Source organism: Pelmatolapia mariae, linkage group LG7 (genome assembly GCF_036321145.2).
Source record: "Pelmatolapia mariae isolate MD_Pm_ZW linkage group LG7, Pm_UMD_F_2, whole genome shotgun sequence".
Taxonomy (NCBI): domain Eukaryota; kingdom Metazoa; phylum Chordata; class Actinopteri; order Cichliformes; family Cichlidae; genus Pelmatolapia; species Pelmatolapia mariae.
Genome location: NC_086233.1, coordinates 34779271 through 34804240, shown reverse-complemented (window position 1 = coordinate 34804240; position 24970 = coordinate 34779271). Strand labels below are relative to the sequence as shown.

Below are 24970 nucleotides of genomic sequence, written 5' to 3'. Positions count from 1 at the left end.
CTTTTCCATGATTCCCACCTGAAGTAGTGCTTGAGAAACAATATAGTCCTATTCACCCCAGGAAATAGTACATAATTTGAAGGGTTAAAACTATTTAAATGAGTGAACCTCCCCTACAATTATCACAAAAATAGCTTAAGAGACCAAAATCATTTTTTGTAGCAGGCTGTAAACATGTTTATTCTGCTGTAAAGCTGTGAATTTTATCATGGGACTCAATATTGACTCTCTTTTGGTGTCAGCCTCAAGTGGCCACTAGAGGAACTGCAGCCTTTGACACGTCACGCTTCATTTTTTAACCTTGGAGAATGCAGCTTATTCTGGAAATATATACCTTTAAAAAGCAGTAGCTGAGGTTTCTCAAAGATCACAGAAGGTAAATCTTTGTCAAAATTAAAGTGTTAATATCTTTGTTGTTAGAAAACAAACTAAAAATGCATGAATAATAATATCATGTTAACACAGAATAAAAAGAAGTTAGTTCTGTGTGGCTGAGTGTAAACGTGTTCATTTCGTGGGTTATTTATGTGTGTAGTGTTAGCAACACCATGGTCACTCATCACTTTGGTAAATTAAAATGGAGCCATTTTGTTTCCTCAGTGTTCACCCCCTGATTTCAAGTCCCCTCACTGTGTCTTGAATAATCATGCTATTTGCCATGTGCCTCTCTAAAATAACAGAATTTACCTGATTGTGAGGCTCTTTGTTTATTGAAACTGGTTGCCCCGGAAACACAGTATACAGCATCTCAGGCTTTTTTTTTTCTGGCCTGCTGTGGGGTAATTGGCTTTCTGGCTGTTATGGATGGCTCTTCAATCAGCAGTGTCCAGAAATGACACTGAATGAATACAGATAAATGAGTTTATTCATTAGCTGTTTGTTTCCAGACAACATCTGCTCATTATTTAAACAAATTATTGAAATTTCCGCAAAACGTGATTATGCGATGTTACTCTTTTTGCCCTTCTGTTGTGTTTTCTGGTAGTTTGGCCCATCAGCCTGCACTGACAGGAACCCCCAGAGACTCAAAAAGACGCGGAGGCACAGTTATTGATTATATTAGTCAATAACGGCTAGTTTCCTGCTGGACTATTATACTAATGCACTTAGGGTGAATGTCCCGACTAGCCTTGCAGGCCAGGTTATAAAGTGCACCAGAGCTCCTAAATTATTCACAAGGCCCCTTCACCAGCTCCACGCCTCCATTAGAGACAGAAGGGGAAGAGGGGAGGGTGACGATGATGTCACCCAGCCCCATGGAGCCAGACAAGGGCACCTGGGACTGAATGATGGAGTCAGCTGTGGAAGGGCCAGAGCTCTGCCGGAAGAATCTATCTGAAGGAGTGAGTTCTCTGCCTCCGCAGGTCGCTTCACCAGCAGATCCTGGTGGTCAAGAGGGAACGCTGTGAAAACTGTGAGTGTGTGTGTGTGTGTATCTTGGTGAATACAAGCTTATGTAACCACAGTTCACAGTGACAGATGACTGCTGAGGGAAAATAGCAGAGAGAAAAATAGAGAGCCATATCTGACAAGAAAGACAGGCCTCAGGTTAACATAATATATACTAAATCTAAGAAAGGAAAAACCACCATGTTTATCATCAGTGAGTGCTGTTCTGTCACGGACTGCTTCATTTCTTTTGTCACATATTCTAAAAGTTTCTCCAAATCAACTGCATCAGTCTTTCAAACCATATACCTTCACTCTGATGACGACAGTTAAGAATGCCATCAGAAATATGTTCAAAAGTTACAGTAAACTAACCAAATGTGCCCTAAACTCTCTTCAGGCCCAACAACAACCTCCTATAAGATCTGTTGGATCTCCTTAAAAAGTACTTCTTCCCAAAAGACCACTCAAGGTGTCTTAAGCATCACAGAGACTCTCCCCAATGACCACTAGATCCCCTTACAGAATCTTAAAGTCTTTTCAGTGACTACTTAGACCTACTAAGTGGGACATAAAACAACAATAAAACCATAAGAGGATTCCAGAACCTCTGTTTATTTAAAGGTTCCTGTGCTTAATCCAGTCTAACACATTCTTTTGGATGGATGAAGTACTGGACTGGACTGATGGACTGGTGGTGGCAGCGCACTAAGGAATTTTTTACTATGAACTTCCTAAATCGCTTTATCGTTGTTTGTTACATATTGAAAAAGATCTCCAAATCTGGTGAGGAAATGAATGTCATTCTTTCAAACTATATTGCTTCACTGTGATGATGTCAGTTGAGAATACCATGTTAAACCTTGGTTTAAAATCTGCAGTAAACCACCCAAATGACTCCTAAACTCTTTCCAGTACTGACACAAAGCTTCTATAAGACCAACAGAACTTACTCAATAAGTACTTTTTAAATAAAGGACCACTCAAACCACCTTTAGGACAACATAGATTATTCTTGCAAACCAGTAGAGCCTCTAACAAAGTGCCTAGAATGTATTTTTTACTGACCAATAAAGCTTGATTCTTATTAGGGGCCTCTGGGAGGATCCTAGGACATCCTCATTGATGTTGTTAACACACGGAACACAAAGGTTCTTGTTTGTGAGCACAAGAGCCAAGTGGAGAGGGTCCCAGTACCTTCAAACTAACCACAGCAACCACATAAAGTGCTTCTAGAAGCTTCTCTAAGCCCATTGCAACCTCCTGTTTTTCACTAAATGAACTCTTTAACACTTTTTTTGATAATGACATAGGACACAAGAGAAGACATCGATGTCCATAATTAATCACTACCTGGTTTCCACTGTTGCATTACTGTTGCCAGTAAGCCAATTAAATGACCCTTAAACACCTCTTCATAAAGGGCACCAATTCTGATAGACTTTTCAAAATTTCCAGTGACCACTAAAACCTTAACCTTAAATCTTAAGGCATTTGGGCTGTTTTTAAGGCCCTCAAGGAGAACCCTAGATCTTTCCAGGTACCCAGAGGAACACATAGAACAGCAAGAACCTTTCCAGTGTGGGTGCCGTGGAAGGCTCTCAGAATCTCTGGAACAACCACAGTAATCACCTAAAGGTCCTGTAGAAACTTTCTAAACCATTCTATGCGTAAGGACTGAACAAACAAAATGTTTAACTTTAGGTAGAGCTAGTTGCTTCCCATTTCTTACAGACTTACCCTAGAAGCATTAAGTCCTGCATGCAGGTTATAATAGCTCTTTTCCAACTTAAGCATTGTGCCGATGCCTAATCTAGAACCGGTTCAATGCCTTTCTACCAAGAAAGAGTGGTGCTGGTGCCAAAAAGCTGTAAAGCACCATAAAATTGCTGTTTTCTAAGATGAAATCAACAATATCAGCCACTGTGGGAGGTCCCCTGTTGGCAAACAATCTTGTGTTTCAAGAGTCTGTTTGTTTGTATTCCTGTGCTTCATATCTCTTTTGCCTTTTTGGTTGTAATTTTTCTTTTTGTATTAATTAATTTCAGAATTTTGCTTCCACACTTGGCTTTGTAAGACTGCAATATGGGTATAATGTGAACATCACTTCCCTGGAAGACTGGAGCACAAACATGGTTTGATGGAAAGACTGTAAAGCTTATACACCATCTCACTCACACTAGTTAGTTTTTCTTCAGCCCAGTACTGACAGGCTGTCAGTAAGGTCCAGGTGAATTCAGAGCCTTCTGAATGTCAGCACCACTGTATGAGCTGTGAAAGAGGCTGAAGTGGAAGATGGCCTAAATAATTTCAGTATTTTTCAGAGTATTTTCCACAAGTCGCATTGATGAGCTATCGGCTTGACTTAAAATGCATTCCCACTAATTTCGTACTTGCTATATTCTGAACTCAAGAAACCCTTGATAAGAAGAATTTCACTTAAGCAATAAGATCAAAATACATGCAATACCCTGCTGCTAATCAAAATTTTAAAGCACACGAAACAAGCCGTGTGTGCTTTCACTCTAGTGTGAGGTATTTAAGCTCTCCTGCTGGTCTGCCTCTGTCTCATTTCTGGGAAGTTCAGCTTGTAGTGCACGGAGGAAAAACACTAAAACACAGTGGAAAAGCAACACAGCCAGCAACAGAGTCAAGGGAGGCAAAAGGAGATGCCAAAAGTCATCTTTCTTTCTCTCCCCTTCTCTGTCTCCTTGTCACTCTTTTCGTCTCTCACCCTTCATAAGGCCTGGAAAGGTCTTCAAACAGCTGGCACCAGCTAACATCTGGTATGTCACTGCTTGGACGTCTGTGGAATACTGAAGCAGAGGTGCAGCATGGATAGAGTGCCGGTTCACCCCTAATTTTGAGGCCCCTTAAATTTAAAATGTCTCCATGAATTTTGAGTAATACCTAATAAATAATGGAGTCTGTGGCTGCCATACTTAAAGACCTAACTCTTAAATATCTCAGCTATTAAAAATGGAAATGGTCCAAGGGCCTGAATTTCATTTTATTAGAAATTTGGAATAATTTCACTTTTATGTTCATCTTTTTCCTTAGGGCAAATGGTAAAATGCATAACTTCTGCTGCTTCACTACAGAGGCTTTAGGAAACCAAGCTAAACCTGTTTTAGACAGGAATGGAAACTTCTGAAACGAGCACAAGCCAGTTCAGCTCATTGTCTAGACTTATAAGTAACTGCACCACACAGAAGCCCAGACATCCTTCAGAGGAAGCCCATTTGTGTCGGTTGTATGCACTATTTCAATCCTTCTATCCACACTTAATCTTTCACTGCTCACAGCTGGTAGCTATAGCTGATGGTAGGACTGAAATCAACAGCTTTACCTTAACGCTCAGCCTTCTCTATGCCACAACAGACTAGTTCAGTGTTGCACCAATGCCAGCCTGCCGTGCCCTTCTTTCCTCACTTGTGAGCAAGCCATATTTAATTGAACCCCTCTTCTTAAAGAAGCAACTGGTCCCCAAACTCAAGTGGAAACTCTCTCTTTTCAAGACGAGAACCATGGACTTGGATTTAGAGAGTAATTATCATCCTCATCATATCACCTTTGGCTGCAAACGGGCCCAGTGCAATAGAGGTTATCACTCAATCTTCAATGACAACATCTTGATTTATGCTCAAAATCCAGGTTAGGAAAATCCTAGAAAGTTGGTTCAGTTCATTTGGACATTGCGATCTCAGTGGAAGAAATGCTTAATTGTTACGGAGCAGTGCTAGTGTTGGTCATTATGCAACTCTACTGTTTATGTGGTTGAGGAAACCTGGAGTTTCAACATTCAAATGAGCAGAATCAACTTTCTGGCTCAATGACCTCCTGCAGGTCCACGAAATACTGAAACCACCAAATGCAACAACCTCTGCTGCTTTGGAGCCAAGGGTAAAATGGTTTTTAAAAAAAAAGTAAAGAAGAAGCTGTCTCACTTTTAGTTTTAGTACCTGCTCAGCCGGGATTCCAGGTGATCCGAGAAAGTACTAAAATGTGATGTCATCAGACTTCATGCCACTGATTGGCTGGTCATTGGCATTGCTTGATGAGTCATGAGAGTGTTTCAGTAACAAAAATCAAAACCACCATTTTTGAAACCGGGCTACTAGGGAAATGGCTGCAAAAAATAACGCGGTGGTCCCCAAGTCTGGCAAAAAAAACCACAGACCGACCAGCAGGTATATGGTCGGGTCGATGTCCACCTTTGTTGTACCGTTCATGTCACATACTAATTACGTCACGGGACACTTAGCCCCATTGCTATGACGATGACTACGCACATTAGGTGGTACTCGAATATAATGGAAAACAAGTTGATCCAAGTTGAGTTGTGTTGAGCCGTGGCGAGTCAATCTGAGTAGGTACCAATGGAAAAGAGGCTTAACAGCAAAAACAAAACAAAACACTGCCCTTCTCTCTTCAGTGGTCCCCATATTGGGAAAAGATCATCTGCACCATGCTAATCCTTACTGGCTAGTTAGCTAGCTATCAGTAAACAATCATAATAAGATGCTGTGGTCTTCTTTGCTGTTTGTGAGCAACTTGCTATTTTTGATTTCAGGTGTGTATTTGTGATAGAAGTGCATTAACAGAACCGAGACACATCATCAAATAAAAGTGAATCCAAGTGAAATTTACCACTAGTATATGTATGTATATGTACACAGTGAAAAGGCAGTATAACATGTGCAATTGCTAACAGAACTTTGTATCAATGCACCGGCATGTTTGTGAGTTTGTCCTAACTGATAACTGTCACTGGGGGACAGCTGATCTGTGGGCTACTCTTGTTCATGTTTGTGCTGTTACTGGTCCTTCACTCTATGTCACCAAACACCGACACAAATACAGTACTGTGAATTCCACTTAGGAACATCTCAGGTATTGCAGAGAAACCTATGAGCATCTATAGGGCATTTATATAAAAGTGTAATTCTTTTACCTATCGTTTAACATCCAGCACCTAAGAGCACACAGTACATAGTTTTTTCATGTAGTTCTTCATGTTCTGGCATCTCTTCCTACTGTCTTAGTTAGAATACAACTGTGTTTCCCCACTCTAAGATTTTCCAAAACCCTCCTCTTTCTGCGCTCATCTCTTAAGGAGCTTGAAAAACCTCAATCACTGGAACAATTTCTGTGTAATGGGAGGAGAAAGGAGCCAGCACAAACCAAAATTGTTCCTGTAAACATGCTCTACAGATCTGTTGTGGTGAAGAGAGAAATAAGCGTGAAAGCGAAGCTGTCGATTTACCAGTTGATCTATGTTCCTACCCTCACCTGTGTCCACGAGCTTCAGGTAGACTAAAAGGATGACAATGCAGATACAAGTGTTAGAAATGAGCTTCCTCTAAAGGGTGTCCGGGCTCAGCCTTAAACAAAGTGTGTCCTTTGGGAGGGTCTCAGAGTAGAGTCACTACTCTTCCATATCAAAAGGAGCCAGTTGAGATTGTTCGAGCAACTGACCAGGATGCCTCTTATGAGCCTGCTAGAGAAGGACTTACAGCCATGTCCCACCACTACGATGCTCAAGGGCAGACCCGGTGCATGTTGGAGAGATTATATCTCTCAGCTGGCTTGGGAACACCTTGGTTTATGGGTGGATGGATGGTGCAGTAGCCACCTGAAAAACAATTAACAAGGTGGATAAAAGCTAATCAGATTCAGTTAAGATGTGACACTCATTATTTAAAGTAAATGACAGGATTTCAGCTGAAACTGACATCAGAGAGCCCTTTGGCCCCATATGTCATGTAACCAGTGACCAAACTATTACATCTATCCAATCAGGGAACAAAGAACTGAGCAGGAACAAATTAGATTTCAATATCAGGTTTCATTCACCAAGAACCAGTGACTAGCAGTTACGCATGTTTATGACTTGAGACAGATGGTAGAGCAGATGTGCACTTTAAAATCAAAAATATGTCATTTTCCAAATAATAAATCATTATGTGAGCTCCTTTTTGTGTCCCATTTTTCTTATATAATATAATATTTGAGTTTATAGGGTTGGAGGTCTGCAGTGTGTGGCCTGAGTCACTTCCTTCTGGCCTCAATTGATTTTGCTGCACTGGTGGGTAATCTTTAGACTAATGGGTGACCTTGCCTCTCTCTGGAGTCTCCGTGGTCTCACCAGCCTCGATCCTTTCTGCTCTCACCCTGCACATGGGGGGTGGGGGGCAGACTTCCTCCTCGGGGGTTAATAAAGGGTAGCAGAAGAAAGCTCTTCTACTTTCATCCGCCATTACCTAAGCACCTCACCACACAAAATCATTAAGGAAGTTGTCTTTAATTCATTCTTTGATGTCAGTCAGGACTGAGAGAGAATTAAATTAACTTATTAACTTAATTTTAATTTTAGGTAGTTATCATACCTAAAAACCCTGCAGAGAAAAGCAATAATTATATTTCACCATATTTAATTACCATGTTTTTCAGTGTTATGGCTTAAAAAGGAATCCTTATACTAGTCTATGTATTTAGAGAAGATGTTATCTTACTGTCTGTTCACAACCACTAAGTGCCCAAAATCAAGGACACAAACATTTAATTACTTTGCAATAATCTGATAATTATTCCTTAATTCTGTGTGGGGGAATTAAGATTCTTTCCTGGCATTGTCATCGTGGAATTATGCCTGCGCCTTCAGAGAAAATCCACTGATGGGAAAAACCTGGTTATTCAATGTATTCAGGAGTCAGCTGACAATTCAATTCAATTCAATTCAATTCAATTTATATAGCACCAAATCACAACAACAGTAACCTCAAGGTGGTTTATATTGTAAGGTAGACCCTACAATAATACATACAGTGAAAAACCCAACAATCAAATGAGCCCCTATGAGGAAGCACTTTGGCGACAGTGGGGAGGATAAACTCTCTCCGGCAGAACCAGGCTCAGGGAGGGGTGGGGCCATCTGCTACGACCGATTGGGGTGAGAGAAGGAAAACAGGATAAAGACATGCTGTGGAAGAGAGCCAGAGATTAATAACAAGTGTGATTCATCAGAGAGGTCTATTAACACATGTTGAGTGAGAAAGGTGACTGAAAAGGAAATATTCAATGCATCATGGGAATCCCCCGGCAGCCAACACCTATTGCAGCATAACTAAGGGAGGATTCAGGGTCACCTGGTCCAGCCCTAACTATATGCTTTAGCAAAAAGGAAAGTTTTAAGCCTAATCTTGAAAGTAGAGATGGTGTCTGTCTCCCAAATCCAAACTGGAAGCTGGTTCCACAGAAGAGGGGCCTGAAAACTGAAGGCTCTCCCTCCCATTCTACTTTTAAATACTCTAGGAACAACAAGTAAGCCTGCAGTGTGAGAGCAAAGTGCTCTAATGGGGTGATATGGTACTACAAGGTCATTAAGATAAGATGGGGCCTAATTATTTAAGACCTTGTATGTGAGAAGCAGGATTTTGAATTCAATTCTGTGTTTAACAGGGAGCCAATGAAGGGAAGCCAATACAGGAGAAATATGCTCTCTCTTTCTAGACCATGTCAGTACTCTTGTTAAATGATGCATGACGGGTATCTAAGCTTCTTCTTATCCTGATGTCCAGCAGGGTAAATCTGGACTCCTCAGACCAGTCCTGCGGTTACCCACCACAACCTAACGCCTCCTTATAGGTCCTTGTAACCTATCATGTTACAAATTGGTATTTTGGAGATGTGCTATGGATTAAAGGGTAAACCTGTCTAGTCTCTTTATTTAGATAGCATATTCTAAGATTTAACACTTTTTAAGATTATACTTAAAAGTTTCCTTTTTGACAAAGCATATAGTTAGGGCTGGATCAGGTCAGGTGACACAGGTAGATAAAGATCAAATCTGTTATCTGACATTTGTATGCATACACTGGGTCTGGGGACAAGGGAAATCTTGCTCAGAACTCAGAGTCAAACTCAAACAAATACAAATATAAATACAGTGAATTGAATTAAAATTAGTTAGAACCTGAAAAAGCTATTCAGGAAAGGTAAGATTTCAGCTGGACTTTATATACTGTTGGTGTGGTAGATGAGGAGGGAGTCAATTCTAGTGTTTGGAATAGAAATTGAGAACACCCATTTGGCAGTACAAGCCAGTCATAAAGCTAGTACTACTAAAACCTGCTGATCACCAGACTTAAAAGAGCAGCATGAGGCATAAGATTGAAGAAGATATGACAAAAAACCTGGAGCACACCACCGTTGCGAGCACTTATATGTGAGCAAAATATTTCCAAATGGATCCTGTACTTCACAGGAAGCCAGTACAACGGTTTTAAGAACTGTGTACCAGTCAGGAGTCTAGTAGCAGCATTTTGAATGAACCTCAATTGTGATATATCTCATGAATGCAGTAATAACGAAATCTGGATGTAACAAAAGCATCAATGACCTTCTCTAGGTCACTGGTAGAAAGAAATGGTTTGTCTTAATTGAAAAAAAAAACTGGCATTAACAGCTGATTTGTTCTGTGAGCCAAATTTAAGTAAAGAATCACAGAATAAGTCTGTAAAAATGTGGCAACAAATAGCCCTAACCAAGCGTCACAAGTTGACGAGTTGGTTTACGAAGTGCAGAAACAGGAATTTATTTGACAAATGTTAGAAAAATATTCTGAAATAGTTTTAAAGACCATTCTGCACCATTACACAAAACCCAAATAACCAAGTAATGCTTTCAGTTTAACATTGCATCCCAGTACCCATTTCCAAGAGGTTATTTTACCATTTAATTTGCCTTTAATTTCTGCACTATTGCCCTCATGCTTCATCTTTTTACAAGGAGCCAAGATAAACTAATTAACTCCAAGTTCTAGGACTGTTTCTTGCATATCTTGCATGTTTAAGCTGTGGGTTACAGTTTAATCCAGCTTTATAAGAATGCTGGACAAAGTATCTTGTGGGCAAACATAAACAAATAAAAAACACTGTAGTGGCAATTTGGTAAAACAATGCAGAGATTTTTTATCCTGACAGCCCAGACAGAATAATCACTTTGCCAAAAATGAGTTCCAGATGTTCATTGTTTTTTTCCATGGTACCCCATTGAGGGTGAACGCCATTTGTTGTAAACTGTGCAAAACGAGCACCGTTGAACAAACAAAAATGTGCAGAAACCAAACACAGATGACTTATTTCCTGCTATAATTAGTCTTCATGAGCTCGCCTCCTTTCACTGCCTCAGCTGTTCCAGCCGTCCCTGTCAGTTGCAGGCCTGACGCAGCTTGAATGGTCTCTCTGTCCAGAACATTAGCACGTTAAAACCATCCCTGCTTTCCTCTGTAAGCTTAAAACGCCACTTATTCTGCTTTGTACATCAGAGAGCCACAGCAGGACCGGAGCCAGAAGGTGCTGCAGGCTTCCAAACTGATTCATTTTAGATTCCAGCGGTTGCAGTGGTTTTCAGCATCATTTTAAGTGCTTTGTTTAGCGCTTCATTTTATAATGAAAAAGTATGCTTTTTTTTTTTTTATTCAACCTGGTGGAAACAATTTTAAAGGAATGTAAAAATTGTGTTTGTGTGTGGTCTAATCTGCACATTTTTTCTCAGGAGTCTTAAGCATTCATCCTGCGTGCCTGAATTAACCTGCCAAGAAGACTTTCTCACAAAAACTAGTCATGCAAATATAATATTATTGCATATGTTGCACTCTTTATAAAAGCTTACAGCGGGTGTGTTTCCCCCGTAAAGCATAATCAAGAATTTATTTAAATGAACTTCTAACCAAATCTCTCATTTCTGAAAAGTGGTCATTTAGATAGCATTTAAAATTCAAACTCCCATTTTCTCTGAAACAAAATAGTTTCTCTCTTTTAAACATAACAAATATTATTTGTTGTGTTCTCGTCCTGTGTAACAAGATGGACACTAGCAGGCCTCCAGGCTTCGTAGCGGTCGGTGAGGGATTTCCTGTCCACTCCTAGATGCTGATCATTTTTTCCCGTCTTCCTCTGCCATGATTTTGTTTTGAAGTTCTGCTGTGAGGGCCCAGGACTCACAAGCATATACAGCTGTGTTCAGAAGTTTAAGACCCAGCAATGCATTTTTGTCCTCCGCCAGGAATATGAGTCTGAAACAGCTATGTCAAACACCATTTATGCAATCTATATCACTCCTGCTGTACTGATGCCACATTTCTGGGCTGGGCTAATGGTGCACATGGACTTTCTTTTCAAAATGATGGAAATTGCAGCTTCCATTAACTTCGATTGAGGATTTCAGGAAATGCACAGTAATTTTACCCCTTCCACAACCAAACTTCTATTCAGTGTCCTTTGTAGTCGACAACAGGACCTCACATTTTCAATTAGTGCCCATACTTCAGGAAGAAGAGAGGAGGATGAAGCAGAAACGATTTTATTCAGAACTGTGGAAGGGGAGTCGGTGTTCTTAAAGAAGAATTTAATGTAGAGCTCTGATGTTTTTAGGCATTATGACATCTAGAAGAGCAAGAAAATCTTCAGTTGAATTCACACACAAACACACACAAATTCTTTTTAGGATGAAACTTGAAATCAGGACAATGCTGCCCACAACCATGCTGAGAAGGCACCGCAGGATTTAGATAACCTAATATCTGAATCTGCAGTTGTTTAAAAATGGCTCCAAGAGAACATCCTGCAAATCTGCAGTTCTCCTTCTTAGAGCTTCACTGAGTTCTTTGACTTTCCCATCATTTTATCAATCAATCCAGTGAGTGCTGTTAAACAAATATTTTTCAGAGAAACTACCAGTTGTAGTCAGTTATAACCATGAACTATATGTAAACTGGCCTCGCAAAGTTAAAAGATACTGTAGAATTTTCAGCACCACTTTTTCTGAATGTATACTTTTGACCATGTGTGGACAATCCAAAATAAATTCAAACGTGCATCCAATTCTTGTTTTTTAAAGTCATTAAAGACGTTTGCTGTACAATCATTCCACCCTGGAAAAATAAATAATTATAAGCCCAAAATGACCATGACTTTCATGGGTTTGATGACTGTATACAAACGTCTAACCACAACTATAAGAGGAGTTTACCAGTGCCATCAGTGCACTCAATAATTGCATCTTTCCATATAACTGTACCAACCCTTTCGCATTTATGGTGGATCCCAGTATCCGATTTCTGGCCTTGAACTGCGATGTTGTTCATTTTCCTGCTGGTCTTTATCACCAGGTCCATCCTAAAGCTATTGTCCTTGGCAAATAGCATCTTCCCGTTGCATGGACACTGTGTTTATTGTTTCCACATGGCTCACGTAGATGTGCCCAGATGCTGTGTGTTTAATTATCTGGACAACGTTTTTTTTGGTGATTAATCAGTGTAAACCAGTGAGGGGGGCAGTTCACAGCATCTATTCTCCATTCACAGTCCCGCTACAGTGAACCCAGGAAATGTTCTGGCTTTCATCAAGCCACCACTTTGGTTTTAAGTGTTTGTGGTGCCAGTTCAAATTGATCCTTTATAGTACTTGATATACACTTTATTACTTTCCTGTAGCTGCACCCCCAATAAATGGGGACTCACTCACACTTTAGCTTTCTGTTTAAACGATCACACTTCTGTCAAAGCAGTCTGTAAAGTCTGTTTTTAAAGGTACTGTATGAATAACATTTTTATAAGTTTATGGAACTTCACAGACATAAGTAGATGTCTGTGAAATTGAATTTATTCTGCCATGCACCTTCTTTTAATCTCCACCAAGCATAAAAATTGACTCTACATTGTGAGTTCATTCTGTGGATCTTTCTTTAAAAGCCCACTCAAGAAGTATCACTTCTCTAATCCCCTTTAAATGTCCAGAAGCGACCTACGAGTCTTGTTTTCCTAAAAAAATGTGGGAAAAATGAGACAGAGCATCTAGCAGACAGCCAAGCTGTGTGTGCCACACTTTGGTAAGTCCAAGACAGTATAAAATGGATAGCTAACCTTTCTCCTGCTGTTCTTTGGCTATTAATAGGGACATTCTTCCGGAAGAAATGACAAAGCAAGACAGACAAGCTTTACAATGCCTGCCTGCAGAGGATACAAAGTGCCTTTTAATCTCTAAGTTAACCGTAGAGCCCAGACTTTATTATGAAGTGCAATACAAAAACTCAGCAGGAAGCTGTCAATAATTAACAGCCTTGATAATCGACTCCTGTTGTGTTGTGTTACGCAGTAATTAGACTTTTAATGTCAATTTTGTTTTCTCATTATTGCTATTGTCACTGTACTGTACCCAGACCAGAAACAAAGAGAACATTTTCTCGCATCACTTCTTTAAAAAATAATTTTCTGATACATAAACTAGGACTCTGAAGAAAACATATGCCTTTTACATTTTCCGCTTTTTAACCACAACACAGTAACGTGTATATTTTCTCTTTTTCCTGGTCACAGTGATTATTTTAAGATATGGTAAGCGCTCTGCTGTACTCCACTGGCAATACTGTAAGCTGTATGCCTTCTCAGTCTCAAAGCAGCTAATCTCTACAGCATAGCATGCTGCGTGGTCTCTGTCATTCTTACATAATATACAAGACTTGAAACTAGTAACTGAGTCCATTAATTCATCAGGTCATCGAACAGCTAGGCAGTAAGTAGGGCTGGGTATCATCACTGATTTCTAGAATCGATTCGATTCCGATTCACAAGGTCTCGAATCGATTTGATCCATGATTCGATTCAATTCGATTGATTCGATTCGATTCGAATTGGGGAAATTTTGCCTCAGACGGTCAGAAATATTATAATTCAGATCATGCATCAGTACATTTCCATATTTTTATATCTATAAAAAGAAAACTGACACTTGCGAGACTTTATCAAAGGTGTAAGCATCACGGCAGATTCCTTTGTGTCAAAGTAACTGAGGATAAAACACAGAAAAACGTGAAGGTGATTTTCCTGGCCTGGGAGTTCATAAAAATATTCTGTAGTAGATCAAAAACGAAAGAAAACCATTAATCAACATATGAACATTACCTGATGCTGCTGACATGAAGCAGAGCAAAGTTACAGAGGTTTTAGAGACACAGCTAAGCGTTTTGCAATTTTGCATAATTTTAAAAAGTTTAAATTTGTTCAGTATTGAACAGCAGAAATGAGGCTTTCTTTTCGGAAGTAAGTAAAAGGAAAAAAACAGCGGCCGACAGCGCTGTAAACAACGGTAGACTTGTGCGTAACAAGCAAGCGAATAATGCAGAAAACAGATTTTTAGATGAGAGAGAGAGAGAGCTGTGCATGAAGTGTGATTTTATTGTGGTGAAAGCAAAACAGCAAAAGTCAGAGGGAATTCATGACGATGTTTATGTGAAGCGTAGTTTGGATCTTCTCTTGCTGCTGGTTCAGTCAATATTGGTTGGAGAGAGATAAAACCTACAGCTTCAGAATCTAGCGCAAAAAAGCTTTTTGCCCCCTGCTGGCTATCTTAAAAAAAGTGCAGCTTTAAAACAAGTAAAGTTGTGCAGTTTAACAACCTAATATTGCTAATAAAAAAAAAAAATCTGCATTCTTTCTAATGGCTAGCAGGATTGCAAAGAGAAGAACAGACATGTTTGAGAAAATGTAATACTCACTTTAATGCTTCATGATGACTTCACCTCTACGGTGCAACACATCTGTCCAGCAGAAAATGATCTGTTATCAGTATATTTGAACTCTGCACTCACACAACATTTAACACCAACCGAAACGCATTATTGCACCGCACTATTTACTACCTTTCACACTGTTATACTACTGCACTTTAATGTTGTCTAATATGTGCAATTCTGCTTTTAGTGAGACATTTTGTTCTGTTTTTTACTTGTTTTGTTTTCCTAAGTCTCTTCTCAAATAACTCCTTTAAACCTGCTTTTGGGTAACTTTTTGTTTTAATGCTTTAGCACATTGTTTTTGTAAAATTTTACTTTAATTTACACTTATTTAACTTTATTGTACTTATGTCAATTTCAGATTTCAGGTTTTTACCTTCTTAGGATATTTGTTAGATACATGTTAGATATTTGAGATAAATGCAATTCTACTTATTTAAACTATTTGTTATGTTTCTCGTGTGTATCTTAATTTTCTATCAGCTGTGGCAGAAGAATTCTCAAGTACAGGATAAATGCAGTTTTTTGTATCTTTATCTAATAACAACAAATGGCTACTTCTCACCTGATTTCTGAGGTCAGTAAAAACTGTTTTAGATCTTGCTAAATACAACATGATGTATTCCTAATGGAATACAACAGTAGCAGACCAGACTGGGTACCACTCCTGACAGGAAGAACAGGAAACTAAGGCTACACCAGAGTCCTGACTTCTGCTGCAGTATTCAGATGGCAGGGTCAGAATTTGACATAAACAACATGAAAGCATGGATCCATCCTGCCTTGTATCAATGGTTCAGGTTGCTCGTGGCATGGCTCCAGCAAGTTCCAGTTCCAGCTAGCACACCTGTCTCCCATCTACTCATTTCCCAGGATTCAAAAGGCCAGATGAAACTTCCACTCTCTGCCAGATTGTTGTCACCTTTGTGGCGCTAATCGCTGTGAGCTATTTACTTTAGTATTTTCTGTGATTTGACTTCTCCTTCTCTCCTAGTACTCTTTCCAGTGTGTTCTCTGGCTAGATCTGGAACAGAACCACAGCCTACCTGAGTATTGTTGTTCTCCATTTGTATCCTTTTATGGCCACAGGGTACCCCTCATCTGGCTGGCACCAGCAATGAATGAATGAAGAGGCCCGAGAGCAGACCCAGGAGCAGACCCCCCCCCCCACCACCACCACCACCACACACACACACACATTCACACACATACACACACATAGTAGGTTGAATTAAAACAATTTATGACCAACTACTGTTTTAAAAAACTGCTCAGGCTTTTGTATAACAGTTTCCAGATGTTTCTCCCCACAGTCATGTGTAAAACAAAACACCTTCCCATAAAACATTTATCTGCATTACGTACTCTTAAGGGGTATGAAAATGCCAAAAGTCTACCCTTGTAATTTGTCATAATTTCAAAGGGCATGACTTTTGTACATTTAAAGCCAAGGACTTGAAGTATTATGTCATATATTTTATGGATGCACACTGTGGTCGGTATTTAAAGCTACAGGAAATAGTTTATTTAGTACAGTCTGCTAAACTTCTCCTACTGTGGAGATCTTTATGTCAAGAACTCCTCAAATAATCTAAAAATCATTACAAAAGTGTAGTCAGTGACCAGATATGGAAGGTTTTACCCCTTTAATATTTCAAACTGTGCCCTGAATAGCTTATTATAGTTTCTAATGTACCACAGTTTTCTCATTTGTGGCCAGTCACTTCGTCAGAGCTAGCATTGCATTTCTCACGTGCTACATTTCTGCTTATGCCTTCAGCCTAATTGTTTTTCCAACCAGAAGCTTATTCCCAAATACCAAAAAGGTGCAGATATTCCCAGAAACACATCCTTCTTTCTGCTGACTCACTCTCTATTTTGTGAGGAATGTTCTGCTGTTGTGACCAACAACAATCAACCAGCAAAAACTTCTTTTCAGAGCGCTGCAAGTCTGACTCACAAGTTTCCACTTACATGACACTTGCATTTTGAAATAATTCACACTGTGAACATGCATGATCTCCCACACAAACATACTAATGTTCTCCACTGACAATGTTTTAAGCAAGTTATGGTTAACCCTGTGTGGTCTAATGATGGATTTGGTTACATTGCTTACAGTTCCTACAGACCCCTTTCTGATTTCTAATTTTTCTGCATATTTTTCACACTTAACATTTCAGATCATGAAATTGATTTAATATTCGTAAAGATAACCTGACTAAATACAAAATGCAGTTTGTAAATGATGATCTCATTTAATAAGGGGGAAAAGCCATCCAACCCTATCTGCCCTCTGTGATCTACCTATGTAACCCTGTATGACCCATTAATTCATGAAATAACTGTGATTAACCACTTTTTTTTTGGAAAGCTGATAACTGCCAGACCTGTTGAATCAAGAAATCACTTAAATAGAACCTGTCTGATAAAGTGAAGCCTAAAAAAAAAAAGACCTCAAAAAGGAGCAAAGAAGCAGCCAAGGAACAAAGTCATTGACGTCTATCAGCCTGCAAAGAGTTACAAAGCAAAAAACTTTGTAAAGCTTTAAGACTCAAGCAAACCAAGGTGTGAGCAATTATCTGGAGAGACTGGGCTAAAATGGCATCAATAGAGACTTCCAAGGAAAAAGACACTGCTGACCAAAAAGAACACAAAAGGAGGTCTCTCATTTGTCAGTAAACATCTTGATGAACTTTTGGGAAAACATTCTGTGGACTGACGAGACAAAAGCTGAACTTTTAACAAGGTTCGAGGCCTGTTACAACTGACATAACACTAACAGGGTATTTCATAAAAAGAATATCATAGTAATAGTCAAACATGGCGGTGGTACTGTTATGGTCTGGCTGTTTTGCCAGTTTAGGACTTGGACAACTTACTGTAATTGATGGAACTATGAATTCTGCTCTCTAACTTATGGTTTGCATTCTACAGTCCTCCAGAAAAATCCAACAGCACAAACAACAGCACAAGCAAGAGTGGCACACAGATGAGTTATTTGTGGCACTGACCCTGGTGATGTTAAACAGCTGTGCAAAACTGTAGATTGGCAAATATGGACAATACCAACACGTTCTCACTTCCAAAGCATAACATTTTACGCTAGGTGACAAATCGTCAGTATATTACTCTTCAGGGCACCCAACATGGTCCTAGATTACAAGATCGGAAAAATGAGGAAACATGAGAACCGTTTAGACTGAATCTACACATGTATGTTCGTTTTACTTAAATCGCTTTGGAAAACACTATCTAATGTCATTAAAGTCCTGGTTAAGGTTAGGGATAAAGTTATGGATAGGGTTATGGATACGGTTAGGGTTAGGGCTGGAATACATGGCTGGGATGTGCATCACCGTGGTGGCGTCATTCTACTGGATTTCATCCATAACCCGGCGCGTAGCAACACGGCAGGTCACCTTTCACGTTCCTCAGGAACGCCTCGGGACTTGACAAAATCGTCACTATATTTCGCCTCGGGAGTGATAATGGGCTGACAATACGCACCACCGAAAATCACCTTGAGGTCAAACAAGCATAGAGATCAGTTGGTGACTCCCTGACAACGACTGGTGATTAGGGGAAAATATCTATTCCCCACATGTTTGGCAGTGGTTTCTCGAGGTTTCTGGTTCTCCTTGGCTGAAATTGTTTACAAAGTAGGTGCTATATTGAAAAACCTCCAAGTGATTGCCAACATGAAATAGTTTTAATTCATGTTGTTTCCCAGCAGTCAGAGCCTGATCTTTAACAGGTAAAAAAAGACAGTTATGAGCAGGTAGGCTTGTAAAATTCTAGCCTCCATTTCCACCTGGTTTTGAAATTTGCTATGTGTTGTCACTTTGTGTTCAAACTTAAGCACTAAAAGAAAAGATGCCCTTGTTAGTGTAGTGTATGTATCATTTTCCCAGCAATTGCAATTAACTTCCAATAACTACTCTGAACTGGTCAAGGAATACTCCTTTTCCCATGTAGGGAACTAGTGTTTCCCAGATTGACACAGACTGGTCTTAGACAAGTGTCAGCCAAGTCAGACAAGTTAATGTCATTAAACTAATTAAACTGAAGTTCTGGCAAAGATTTAAAGTTGCATATTAGAGGGTTTTTTTTTTTTAAATGATTGTTGAATACACTCCAAAAGTCAATTAAAGTTTTCTCCACTATGACCCTTGAGTAACATTATCAACCCCCAAAGTCAATATTTAATAATAGTTAGGTAATATTTTACTATCTCCTTTGTATGTTAAACAGTTTCTTCTGGATTTTTTTTTTGTTTTATTTTTGTTCCCAATTTCCAAAACTTCCCATATCATTAACAAATTATTCCTTCCACAGATTTTCAGCATGATTCAGTTTGAACGGACTTTATTGCTGCTGATTGACTCAAAAATATATACACTTGGGATTTCTAGTCTAGACACTCCAGTCATTTAAATAATTACGTACTGATGACAGCACATTCTTGAAAATTGTAGGTCAAATAACCCACGTTTGCTGTTGCAGAACTGTTTCACAACAACAGGACTTGCTGCTGACCAATAAGGTTTAATCTGTTTATTGTCTCATGCTGTTTTTCCTGTGATCGAATCTATCTTCTTCTTTAGTATTTTCTCAAACATGGACCTGCATTGAAAAATTAGGAATCCTGACTCCAACATTTTGTAATTTGTTAGTTGAGGGCAGATGTGCAGCATGTACCTGCAATGCTCTGGCATTATTATGGTGCACACCTTACCTCTTGTGGAAAATGAGCTCCTATACCCAAGAGCATACATTGATTCTGCAGGCAGCCAGCCAATAACCCACGTAAGGCTGCAGTCATTTACTAGTATCCAGGACGTGAGGTAACAAGCTCTTCTGTGAAAATCTGCATGTAATTTTATAAGGAAGGGGAATTGCCTAGGGATTTGTGACTTGACCAAGCAAGTCACTGGAATTAACATTGCAGATGTTTTACTGCAACTCCTTAGTTACTTGAATTCCAGGAAAGACCTTTGAAGAAAAGAAGGTTACACCATTTCACTGGGTGTGTTACCAATTTTCACACTCAGTGTGACCCGGTGTTTTACTTTATGTTTGACTGAACTTCATTTTCACTTGGTGACAGTGGAGTGGAAGAGCTACCTATTAACAGGAAAAGAGCCAAATAGTGGCTCTGTATTTGGCTATAATACTTTAGCCAAATAGTGCTGCTCCGGTTAAAACCCTGGATGCTGAGTTTGAGTGTGTTTAACTTTTAAGTTACATATATCACATATTTCAGACTAAATCTCAGCACCCACATTCAGTTTGTTGTTTTTTTATGTGGTCAGCCTAATTAAATAATACTTTAAGCTGCTTTCTAAGTCCTCTGGATGCCAAACGGAGTCCATGTGAGAATGTCCAAGATTTATATCAAGTCAGAAGATGGCGTGCATCCCTTCTCACAATGAAGCCTTTGCCAAAGCCAAAGAGAGGATTTCCAGAGGTGAGAATGTTTCTGACACGGTGCTTTGAAGATGTAACATTTTGGCAAACTTGCAGGCGATGAATTTAGCTTATTACAAACACTGGAAAGTCCCAACGATAAACTTAACTGCAACCATCAACCGGTCATAGCAGATGGCTGCCCCTCTCTGAGTCTGGTTCTTCTCCCACTTAAAGGGAGTTCTTCCTCCTCACTGTGACCAACTGCTTACACATAGGGCTAAATCACTGGGCTTCTTCTTCTGGTATTGTGAGTCCTTTACCTTATAATATGAAGGTAAAGATCCTACAATTGAGATGACTCTTTTGTGAACTGGTGATGACATTTACCTAGCTGAATATCCTCTATCTACATACATAGAGTATTATCTAGAATTTTTTGAAAGAATTTATGTTTATCTGCCTGTATATTCAGTCTCATTTGTTGCACGATGAGCTTAACAACTCTGGACTGTTGCAGTTATCGCCTCTCTATCCTTGATGCATTATAACCTTGCGACACAATCCAGTCTTGCATCCAAAGTCTGAGACTGCTTTAAGTTTGTTCTAATGGATAAAAGAAACCTATTTTTTTAAAGACAAATTTCTTCTTGCTGGAATCTGATTGTGAGGTTACACCTCTCACATTATACAACATTTTTTCAAACAAGACTAGACAGTCAGTCAGTGGTTATTGAAAATTGAAAAGTCTGACAGATATGAATAAATCTGAACAAAAATCTTTAACCTTCACCATCTCAGTTTTTGTCAAGAACAGTTAAAAAACATATAAAAGACATAAAGTAGAATTAAATCATTTTTATTTTCAGCTCTCCGGTGATTTTTCTATAGATACACACATTTTTGGATTAGTTTGCAACTGAGTGTGAGGTCACTTGACAGCTATCCTCTGTTTGGACTCCTTGAGGAGAAGAGCAAACTGTCCTACACCTCCCAGCATGGCCGATACACTCGTCCCACCATGCACCTCATGGTGTCTCTCCTGAGGATGGGGATGGTCAGGTCCTGTCCGACATCTTTGTGCTCGACAACCTGGTTGTTTTCGTCGACTCTGCGCTTGTAGAGGGGTAGCCCGTTGTGCAGCACCCGCAGGTCCCTCCACAGGTTTGCATCAGCGGCGATGACGATTACCTTCGGAGCTCTGGATTTGGTCATGGAGGACAGCTCTGCATCGCCTAGGCTGTTTTCCGTGGCCTCATCGTTCAGCAGGGAGGTAAAAGCATCCTGTTCCAAGGAGCCGTCTTCAGCCTTGGCCATGGGTAATGCCACTGTCAGAGCGTAGCACTTGAAAAAGAGCGCTACAGCAAAGATGATGGACAGGCGCGACTGCCTCATGGTGAAGATCTTCCAAAAGGTGTACGGTGTTGGCTCGGGTGGATGAGTGTCTTTCCTGAAGCCTTGCCTCGCCGTTCTGGCTTGCAAATCATACCACTGGGCTTTTATACCATTTTGGACACACTGAATTGGCCACGTTGCATAGTTTGCCATCATAACTTCTCCTGTTGGGTTCCGGAAATTAGTCACAAGCATTAAAAGACAGTTGTGTGGAACTCTTGCAGTGTTCGAGTATGTTGTTTTCATTAAAAAATTAATTAAAATCTCCGATGTAGTGGCGTATATTAGACACATAACAATGAAACAGCAGGAATGCTTTGAACAGGTAACACATAAGAAAAACGAATCCAAAATTACTGCCCTTTAAAACAACAAGGATGGATTACCCACCCGTTAAGCTCTTGTGCTCTCAGATACTTGATGTTCTCTCATGGCATTGTCACAGTGCTGTTCAATAAGAGATTTAACCTTGGATTAGTGCAGATAAGACAACCGAATGATTCTGAAGTGTTTGTGTCTTCGTGGCAGCAGCTCTTTGTTGGCGTGTGAAAGAAGAAAAAAAGTTAGTTTTTTGGAGAATATACAAGACATCTGCTCCAAAGGCCCAGAGGTGGAAGCTCAACTGCCATGTGATTATAACCCAGCCTAATTATGGTTTCCAGATGGGTGCTGCAGGAAGGCTGCGCACCTGAACCTGCATAAGATCCATGTAAAATTAATGAATGTAATTTATGCAGGTGGCATTTGAGTGAGATCAAATCTGGTGAGAAATTGACAAAATTTTAATTTGTTGTGTCATCTACAGTTGTACGATTATCCTTACAGCTAGGGTCCTCAGAGCAAATGCTAAATGTATATTTATTGGTTTTTCTATCAAAAATTGGTGAAATTCGAGGATTTGTTATGTCGGGACAGCATCGAAAGTCATGTTAACGATATATGATTGCGATTAGAAAATAACTGAAGAACAATAAAGAAAAAAATTGGAAAATAATTGAATAAAACTAAAAGTTTAAATGACTCCTTGGCTTTAAAATCCAAAGAGCATTTGGTGTGGATCAAATAATCTTGTATTCAGATGGAGATGGGAGATAGAGTTTTAAGCTGCCAGTTTCCTGGCACTGTACTGTAGGTACGATTCTGACTGACATCTAATTACAGGTAGAAAAAGGATGTCTGCTTTTAAATAATCAAAAGATGTCTTCCAGACACAGGACTGGTTAGCGAACTGTTCAACTCTAGCCTTTACCAGAACACATTTGATATTTTACTGACATCAGTTGGCTAGACACATACTTTCATGTCTTTTTTTAAAAGTACGCTTATTTTAGTATTGGTAATGGGCAGCGGGGCGATTCAGATGGGAAGTGCTGTGAGCCATTTCTTACTGAAAACCATGCCTGTGGTTTTGAAAAAGTCTGACATCTGAGAATTATCTACACCCTGTTTTTATTGCCATGTGAACGGCCTTAGAGGTTTACTGGAGACAGACAGTTTACCTTATCTTACATTCCTAGATGACTGATATTCATATATTTAACTGATGGGATGGGTGGAGCTCTTCCTATGCCGTTGGCTTTAACGGTAGAAATGGGCCTATCACTATTTTTAAATGAAAACCACATGGATCTGTAAGACAGAGGTGTTTTAAGAATACAGAAAATAATAGCTGTGTTATCCCTAAAGATAATACTTTTCTGCTAACACTTCAAATCCACAAGGTCAACCTGCCAGTAAGAGGAGTATTTAATAATAAAAGTCGTATAATCTCTCACCTTTAACATACTCAGAATAGTTTCCAATTTATGCATGCTCACCTTAACTGCAGACACATTGTGGATTTATCATGCAGTGGCTACAGAAGTGTTAGAAAACACTGATCTAATTCATCGTCTGGAAAAACAGTGTATTGTATGCAGTGATGGGAATAACGGCGTTACAAGTAACGGCGTTACTAACGGCGTTACTTTTTTCAGTAACGAGTAATCTAACTAATTACTATTCCTATCGTTAGCGTTACAACGCTGTTACAGTTACTAACAAGGAAACGCGGTCCGTTACTATTTTTCAACAAACAGACGGTTGAAGCTGTGTTCAGCTTACCGCATCTTATATCATTCACACGGAAGTAGCTGTAAGTAATCTGGACGCTACAGCTTTAAGCAGCTGCGCGCTCCCGCGGACAGCAATCACGGTCACTGTCTAGCACAACACCTGGAGCTCAGGGGGCAAAACAATGGCATGAGTGCTGCTGTTTGACTGAGGAAGAATAAAGGAGTCGTGGTAAGTCAATCACAAGACCACTTAAAGACAAAGCAACAAGGTGATATATACCAGTTTATAAATTGTGTCGATAGGCCACGTAAAACCAGAGTCATGATAAACAAGATATACGCGGCATTTTTTCCTCAATAGTTTCGCCACGTTAGCGCTAGCAAGCACTCTCTGCTTATGAGCAAAAAAACAAAACAAAACAGGAGAAGTTTTAGGAGTGACGGGGAGAGAGAGAGAGAGAGCAGAAAAAGAGAGAGAGCGAGTTTTGAGATGTGAGATTTGTGACGTTTAGCGTGTTTGGAGTGTGTAGTTAATGTGTTGTCTTGTGTAGTTAGTGTGTAGTGTTGTGGATAGTTTTGTGTTGTGTGTCAGAACAATGAGGCGACTGCTGTCTCCAGGTAGAAACAGGAGTGATACACCTGCTGCTGTCAGACCTGCAGGTATCAGGCTGTGATGTTCTCCTTTATAGTGGACACAAAATATTTTTTTGGAGTGGCACAAATAATTTGTGTGGCATTGTATTGAAGAACAGCTGATTGTTCTGTAAATAGTTTGAAATGGTTATTTAAAAAAAGGGTAAAAGGTAAATGGATGCAAATAACTTTGTTGTTTGCAAAACTTGTGCATAGGATTTTAAAATTGACAATTAATATTTGCATTTGAAGTTATGAAATATGATTCATTAAAGATGTTTATGGTTGTTACAGTAAAAATATAACTTTTTCTCTAATTTTATGTTTTTTGTCTGATTTTAGAGCAATTTTGGTTATACAGTATGACAAAATGAGAACATAACTGTAAATTCAGGCATGTGAGGTTGTGCTAAAAAGAATGATACCAAACAAGGCAAAGCAAATAGTTTTTAAAGGTAAAATGTGGAGGGAAAATCAAGAGTAGTAAAAAAATGGCCAATTATACCCTGGACCCC

At 39.5% G+C, this 24970-nt stretch overlaps 1 protein-coding gene across 1 annotated transcript; it reads right to left on the bottom strand.

Annotated features, from left to right (window-relative positions):
• Positions 1-21357: 21357 nt before the first annotated feature.
• pmchl (pro-melanin-concentrating hormone, like) lies at positions 21358-21768 on the bottom strand. Its single transcript, XM_063480858.1, has one exon. The coding sequence runs from the start codon at positions 21766-21768 to the stop codon at positions 21358-21360; it is 411 nt and encodes a 136-aa protein (XP_063336928.1).
• Positions 21769-24970: the final 3202 nt, after the last annotated feature.